General features: G+C 46.1%; 1 protein-coding gene across 2 annotated transcripts; it reads left to right on the plus strand.

The window, feature by feature from the left end:
* The first annotated feature begins 230 nt into the window (after positions 1 to 230).
* CCDC190 (coiled-coil domain containing 190) lies at positions 231 to 7,747 on the plus strand. Of its 2 annotated transcripts, none has more exons than XM_045081195.1 (4): positions 231 to 449; positions 1,533 to 1,731; positions 6,104 to 6,227; positions 6,496 to 7,747. In XM_045081195.1, exons 2-4 carry the CDS (start codon positions 1,536 to 1,538, stop codon positions 7,082 to 7,084), a joined length of 909 nt encoding a protein of 302 aa, XP_044937130.1. In that variant the 5' UTR covers positions 231 to 449; positions 1,533 to 1,535; the 3' UTR covers positions 7,085 to 7,747. The 2 variants fall into 2 exon arrangements, with proteins under 2 accessions (XP_044937130.1, XP_004751479.2); XM_004751422.3 differs by having other exon boundaries at positions 232 to 449; positions 1,490 to 1,731.
* The last annotated feature ends 337 nt before the right edge of the window (positions 7,748 to 8,084 follow it).

Consider the following 8,084-nt stretch of genomic DNA (forward strand, 5'->3'; position numbering starts at 1 on the left):
CAAGAAGTTGGAATGAGCATGGGGGGGAGGGAAGGTATGACAAATGAAGTGGAAAAAGAGAAGGGGGATGAGGTGGGGAAGGAGACTGAGAACACAGTAAAACACTTCTTGCTTTCATTCTCGGCTCCCATGGACACAGCCCAGAAGGAGTACTGCGGGCCCCACTAGGGGACAGCTGGAAGCTGGCAGGCTTCCTTAACTCGCAGAGCTATTTAGAGCTCTGGGATTGGTGCCCACGTCCAGGGAGTTAGCATTCCTGCCCAGGGGAGGTGGCACAGGAGAGAGTTTCAAGTGTATTCAACAATCTTCCCCACAGCCTCTCCCCGCCCCCCACTCCAAGACCAAACTCCAAGATTTCCTGAAGAAAAACAAGCTCATTAACCCAGACTCAGCCTGACATAGCAAAAGATACAAGCAGCATTCACATGGTGAGAACTCCGGCTTTGTAGGTAAGGGCTACTCACCTGTCCTTTAGTTAAAGTTTAGTCTAAACTTTAGACTATAAAGTAAGCTGTCTTAAAATGTCTTTTCTGGTCTTGACCTTATCCTCCCTTTCAACACTAAGCTTTTTCCTGAATTATTATCATCAAAGTTCCATCTAGAGCAATCCATTTGTATCCTGGGCATATATTGTGATCTTAGCTCTGAAGTAAGTATGGTGAACTCAAAGAAGAGGAAGGTGTGCCCTGCCTATGCATGTGATAGGGTTCTCAGGAGGAGGAAGCCAGTGTGGCTTGGTCATCAGGGTACGAGAAGGGTAGAGACGACCAGAGCTCTGAGAAAATGGGTGGGGACATCCAACCCAAGTATTCTCTCCACTGCTGCCCAGACTTCTGGTCTAGGATGCCTGCACTGTTCTGTGACTGGGAGAGTCCTACTCTTCAGATCTGGTGTGTTATTATTAGACTCCACAGTCACAAATCTGAAAGCATCTTAGGAGCGGGAACTATGACTCAGTCATCACTACCTTCAGCACTTAGCATAGCACCTGGCACCTGGTAGACTAGAGGCTGCGTGGACCCATTCATATGTGAATGAGTGAACCAAAAGGGGTCCCAGAGAATGGCTCTGCCCTACGTCCCACATCCTCTCCAGACCCTTCAGCAGACTTTTTGGAAGCTCTTGAAGAATAGTGGAAGAGACTCTCTTATTGGGTGAATAATGCTTTATGTAAAGTGTTTCTCTGTTTTTTTTTTTTTCCCAAAGAGGTGTTTGTATGCTCTGTCTTCATGGCAATCTGACTGGGGCTGTGTGGGGAGCCTATCATCCATCACTATTTTATTGGCAAGGACACTGAGCCTCAGAGAACAATTTTCCCTTCCATCTTCTGTGTCATTCTAGGAATTCATTAGTATGGGGCAAAAGTTCCCAATGGTATGACTGGGCAGCTGCCGTTTCAGAAACACACAGGATTCAAACCTCGAAACCTGATTAAAAGCCAGGGGTCAGGGTGTCTCCCTCACCCCCCATCCCTGCCTTGCTCTATCAGGTTCGTCGTGGGGCCTGTCAGAATCCTGTATGATTGTCTCTAGACCATGAAGAGGATGGAGAGGCACATGGTCACGGGTCCTGTGTATAAGCACTTCGATTTGGAGAGGAAGAATGCCAGGCGGGCTGAAGCCAGACTCCGCCAAAGACTGCACACACTGGAGTACATCTGCCTGTACCAGATGAAGCTGCTGACCTGGGAGCAGAGACAGCTCCAGAAAGAACTGCAGCGGTTGCAACAAGGTAAGGCCTCGGGGATGGGGGAGAGGCAGGGCAGGGCGGCAGGCCACTGCCTGACTGAGGCCAGAGTGACACCCCCTCCTCAGGACAAGGGCTCTTTCAGAGACCTGGATCCCAAGGAAACAAGAACTGAACCCGGACCTGGATTTTAGGCTGCCTGCCCTCCTGCCTCCGCCCTCCTGCCTCCCTCTCTCCCTGGAGTGCACAGTCCCCGAGAGCAGCTCATCAGAAAGCCTTTTTCAGCTAATACTTCTCTGGCTTCCAGTCACTTCAGTGTTTCAAGTGAGCTCTCTCTTACTAAGTCCTTTGTTTTCTTCGTATTTTATTTTTCATTCTGCTTTCTTCTCACTATGTCTGGGTTGGTGTGGTTTCATCTCTGCACCTGGTCAACAGCCATTGATTGAGCAATGGTTCAGTGTGCAAGTCACGTTATGAAGGGGAAGTCAAAAAAAAGTAAACAAAACCCCCGGGCTTAGTGACCACAGAACAATATCCTCTGTGTGGAGAGCGGCCCTCTGATGGGGCTGAGCAGGGGGCATTTGGCTGTTTTCGGCGCTCACCGATGAGACCGACTCTGATACGAACTGCTCAGCCTCCTTGTACTTTCATGTGTGTCCATACGAGAGCCTGCAGGGTTTGCTTAGATGAGAAAATTTCGAAGAAGTAATTGTGGCATATCGGAACTGTGTTTTCTTTGACTCTGTAAGTCAAAGGGCCAATATTTCTGTTGTTTTCCCAAAGAGGCTTCTTTATCCATAAGCCATGTGCTCATAGCCTTTACCACAATGCTCTTCCCTAGAACCCCCTGTCTCCAAAGAATAACCCTTTCCAAATGTATATATCACTTAGAAGACTATCCAGTTAACAGGTATAAGTAGTAAAGTAGTGATAATAAGAATAATGGAACTAACCTCAAAAACTAGTTTCTAGTTAGTAGCTACTGATCATCACACAGCCAAGGGCTACACGTGGTGTCCGGAATCTCAGATCCTCCAGTGCTGTCTATACCATTCAATAAAAACTGGGAAAGAAAACTCTCCCTACTCAATGACCCCATTAAAACATGGCGGCTAAGAACACGGACTCCAGACCCAGACGGTCAGGGTTGAAATCCTGACTCCTGTTTACCAGCTGTGAGGCCTTGGGGGGCTTACTGGACCTGTCTGTGCCTCACTTTCTTCCAATGTAACATGGAAATGATATTCCCCACCCCGTGAAGTTAGTTGAGGATTCAGCAAGCACTTAGGACCTAAACACGAAGTAAGTTTACATAAGTGTTTACTCTTATCACTTAAGCGATTGATCGAGCCATCAAGAAAAGATGGTTTCAGGACTAAAACTTTCCTACTGCTTTGTTAAAACTGCTGTAATTGTATGCTTTGCAGAAATGACATCCATCATTAAAATAATTTGATTTTTATATGACTTCAAAATTCAGCATAGAAAGGATCCACCCGAGTTCTGCAAAACTATAGCCCCTTCTCACTAAAAGCAGGTGCTGGCACTCAGAAGTTCTGAAAATGCTAGAGCAAGCTCCAGAGGAAATCCAGGTGTCATGATTCAGTGTCGACTTGTTTAGGTCTACACGGCTAATACATGGACATAAGAACAAAGAGTGATGTCCAAACAGCTGGCCTGGGAATTATTTCTAACCTGCAGCTTTGGGCCTAAGAGAGGACTCTGAGCAAGTAGCTGAACTTCTCTGCTTTCCATTTCCCTGTCTATAATAAATGGTTAAAACAAACGGGAATGAGAGCTCACAGACTGGAAAAGAACCTTAAAAGCCATCTGGTTGAATCCCACTTCTACTCTCAAAAAGACACAGAAGACCATATATCTACTTTCACAGAAGGGGGCAGGGAAGGTATGCAGAAGGCCAGGCTGAGACAGGTGGTGGTCCTGGCTGAGTAGTGTCTGCCTGAGGGACAGGTGGCGCAGGAAGAGTCTGGACCAGGAGGCAAAAAACTGATTCAGGGGCCTCGGCCTCTATGTCCTTTGGATAGTCATATTCTTTCTAAGCCTCGAATTTCTTGACAGTAAAATTAAGGGAAAGGGGGGAAATTAAGGAAAAGGGGAAGAAATAATATGTATTGTGTCTTGGTATTTATCAGGCACTGTACTAGGCAACATTTTCCCATGATTCATTTACTGAAATTGTAACTGAGATTCAGCCACATGCCAGTTGGTAGATTGTCCGAAATGCATAACCCCTGTCCTCATCTTAGAGATGTCCTCACCGTAGAGATTTGGATCAGCAGGTTGGGAATTGAGCTCAAAAACCCACATTTTAACTGAGGTAATACTGAGACAGATTATTATGGGACATTATAGCTACTCCGATAGATGCAGGAACATAAACATGAGAAAACACGGTCTGTGTCTTCTAGATGCTCACGTTTAAATTGGAAGGTATCTGTGCTTTTGAAAAATTATAATAGAAAATGCTCATTGCTAAATTAGAGTTGTTTACAAAGGAGGGCAGGGATATAAGAAGATTCCTATGGGCCCCAGGTAAGATCTTCCAGGAGAGGCACTGTGTGGGCAGAATCTTAGAGGAGAATGCAGGGGGCAGGGGGGAGGAGTGCAGTTTGTCATGAGGACACATGGAATGAGGTCCCTCCTGGCAGAAGGAACAGCATGTACAAAGGTGCATGCACGGGCATAAGTTGCTTCAGACAGCCCAGTACTGAGGAGGGTAAGGGGTGAGGAGAAGGTGAGGCACAATTGGAGGCAAAGTGGGGGGGAGGCGGGGCCTTGATCATGAAGGGTTTTGTAGGTCATGCAAAAGAGTTTAGGTTTCACCCTATAGGGTCTGGGAGTAGGGAGATGGCATGTTCACTCTGGCGGCAATGTTGAAGAAAATTCCTAAAGTTCAGACCTAAACTAGGGAATTGGCCAAGGAAATAAAAATGAGTATTTTAAGATATTTAGAAAGTAGAATTGTCAGAACTTTGTGATTAATGATATATCCGGGGGAAATAAAACCAGAGTCAAGAGTGTATTGCCCGGTACAGAGGAGGCATTCAAGCATCCTTGTTGAGTTGGAGAGTTGGATGGCTACAGGTACACACACCTTCACAAGGGAACATGGGAGAAAGATCACGTTTCAGAGGAAAATTATGTTCATTTCCGAGCCTGCTGACTCAACAAGTCTAGACTTCAGAAGACTGGCCTATCTGGAAGAGGTATCTTAGAATCTCTCAATTTATAGCAAACAGTTGAAGGTCTTACATGGATGAGACATACACACACACACACACACAGACTCAAGGAACTAACGGAGGAAAAAGGGCTCACCAAAGATGGTCTTTTGTCTTGACTGTCTCGCAAAGAAGTGACGAGATGAAATGATACTAGGAGGTGAATGTGATTTCTAGTCCCCCTATCTGGTCATATTCCCTCTGCCTGCTGCCTGCTAACCCCAGTGCAGATCCGGGGAGCTCACTCCCAAGCCAGTGCAGGACTTTCACACCCAAGTGACCCATTCATGAGGTGTCTTGAAAACTAAGTAGGTCCTCAACAGCAGCCATGACTACAAGATGCTGAAACATTTACTCAAAGAGTGAAAAACCCACTTCATCCTAGCCGGCAGTTGCAACTCATGGTTGAGACCAGTAGGACGGAACATAATTGAGGTAAAGGAAACAATAGGGCACCACCTCTGTGTATCGCTCACACCCAGTTATTTTGTCTTGAAAACACCATGTTTGCCAAATACAACATTCAAACAAAACCTCCATGGGCCTCCAGCCAGTTTAAACCTCTGATCTCAGTGTTTCTAAATCCTTGTTAACATGGTCTAGGTCAACCCTGAGGAACTGCTATGAGTCCTTCTGCCTCCATCGAGCATGCCAAATCAGCCTGCTGCGGTCTGAGTGTGTTCACGTGTTGGTTCTCTGCCCAGAAAACCCATGGGTGATCCAGCATCCTTTCCCTTCTCTGACTAGATTAGTTTTGGGGGCTTCCATAAGAGAGAACCACGAACTAGGTGGCTTATTTTTTGCCCTACAGTTCTGGAGGCTACAAGTCTAAGATCAAGGTGTGTGGATCGTTGATTTGTTCTGAGGCTGTGAGGGAAGAACTACCTTCAGGCCTCTCTCAGAGTGTCAATGGCTATCTTTTCCCTACCTTCCTTCACGTTGTCTCCCCTCTGTCTGTGTCTCTGTGTCCAAATTTCCTGTTTTTTTTTTAATAAGGACACTACTCATGGATTAGGGCTCCCCCTAACGACCTCCTCCTAACTTGCCTATCTCTGTAAAGGCCCTATCTCCAATTAAGGTCACATTCTGAGATGCTATGGGGTGAAGACTTCAACATATGTCATTTGGGGAAGACAGAATTCAACCCATAACACTTATTCATTAACTCAAAGCAGATATTATCAAGAAAAAGCTCTCCTCTTATTTGGGGAATGGAATTCAGAAGAAACCAAAAGATGTTCTTCCACCCTCATCAACAAGAGGACAGAAGCACCGAGTTCCACAGGTTAATAAAGTTAGGTAAGAAAATGCTTACTAAACTCTTTGAGACACCATTGAATTCCTCTTCCCAACTGACCACCCTATGTCATCCTCTCCCTGAGAAAATGCTGCCTTTCCTCCTGAAGCAATGAAATACTTCCCGCTATCGACACCACCCCCTTCTCAACCACCATCACCTCAGCTGACACCACACTGAAAGGGAACATGGTCTAACACCTGGGAAATTCAAAATATGGGCCTTTTTATTGGTTTTCAGAGATTTTTCTTCTTTTTACTCTTTCCCCAGAGCACTGGTCACCAACACGACCCAGGAAATACATAAAACCAAATCCCAGATGCCTCCTTTCCATCACACTGCCCTAAAGGACTCCATGAAAAGCAAAGAAGAGTCACTATCTCAAAATTACAGAGCTTCCCACTCTACAGCAGAGAAGCCACGAGCCCATGAGAAAGATTGTCAAAGCCCCCCAAAGGGCAAAGACTCCAACAAGGGCATCTCTGTTCTGTGTCAAGATCAAGATGTCTCCATCAACACCCTAGACCAAGGCCCTGGTTCCAGCCCAGCTGGTGAGAGCGGAAAAGCACACATTGACGAGGCCGGATCAAAGGATACCAGCCTACAGCCAGACCCCAACGCTGGCAGACAGAGTCCTCTGAATCCCAGGGAATGCGCAGGGTATTTGAAAGACGAGTCAGTAACACCTACCTTCTTAGAGCTGTTTGTGAAGGTCAGAAATGCCCACTACCTCCGACACAGGGTTCCCCCCGAGTCCGAGAGACTGCTTAGTATTGGGGAGATATTCGGCCACAAGGAATCCTTCCAGCCCAGAGGAGGACAGGAGTGTGAGAACAGGGCAGGCTCCTTTCGTCTCTAACCATCTAGCATAACCTCACAAGAACATCTATCGTACTCACTACAGAGATGTGTGCCTCACGTAACTGCAGTAATTAAGATATATAATACACATGTCAATATATATTATATATATATAATATTATATATATATTGTCTGTCTGTTTTAAACCCTCAGGTTTTTCTTTTTTTTTTTCCTTTTATGGGGATATAATCTTTCACTGAATGAGCAATACAAGTATACGAAAAATGAGGGGAGAGATGAATCTTCTGAAAACTCTTTAAGGGGTGCGCACATGTTGCTGATGTCAGCGAAGCTAGGAAACGACACTGACACTGACGACTAGACTTTTCCTGAAAGGAAAATACCACGGGTCCGGCTTACGTTCCGCCCCCTTTTACTATAGGAGGTTCTAATGGCGCCACCTGCTGGCAAAAGGACGTAGCTCTTCTGTCTCAGTTCGCCTGCAACACAGTGGGAACAGGAACGTGGTTGGAAACAAGTATCCTCATAGATTCCATAAAACCTGCTCGCCCACCAAAGTCGTTCTTCCGTTTCCTTCATCCCTCCCCCCCTCCCTCCATCCCTCCTTTCCTTCCTTCCCAGGGGGCTCCACTTTAGTTTCCTCATTCCTGCTTTCCACCTGCTCATATCACACTTTTTGGATCCTAATAAAAGAAAAATAAACAATTTCTTCTTTTTATTTTAAAGATCCTATTTATTTATCTTTTTGATAGAGAGATCACATGTAGGTAAAGAGGCAGGAAGAGAGAGAGGGGGAATCAGGCTCCCTGCTGAGCAGAGAGCCCAGTGTGGGACTCGATCCCAGGACCCTGAGATCATGACCGGAGCCGAAGGCAGAGTCTTAACCCACCAAGCCACCCAGGCATTCCAAACAATTTCATCATTTCCTCTAACATAACCCTCCAAGAAGCAAAGCAACTGAGGAAGGCAGGCTGGGGCAACCAAACTGTTTCATGGACAATTTATTCGCCCTGGCCCATGACCGCCGGGCTAACAG

This window comes from Mustela putorius, unplaced genomic scaffold, assembly GCF_011764305.1.
Source record: "Mustela putorius furo isolate JIRA1106 unplaced genomic scaffold, ASM1176430v1.1 tig00000508_pilon_pilon_pilon, whole genome shotgun sequence".
Taxonomy (NCBI): domain Eukaryota; kingdom Metazoa; phylum Chordata; class Mammalia; order Carnivora; family Mustelidae; genus Mustela; species Mustela putorius.

Bases quoted from the DNA above. Each gene is read 5' to 3' on its own strand.
- CCDC190 (XM_045081195.1), top strand. From the start codon at position 1,536: ATGAAGAGGATGGAGAGGCACATGGTCACGGGTCCTGTGTATAAGCAC. The intron at 1,732-6,103 runs GTAAGGCCTCGG...AACTCAAAGCAG, and splicing joins ACTGCAGCGGTTGCAACAAG to ATATTATCAAGAAAAAGCTC. The intron at 6,228-6,495 runs GTAAGAAAATGC...CTCTTTCCCCAG, and splicing joins CCACAGGTTAATAAAGTTAG to AGCACTGGTCACCAACACGA.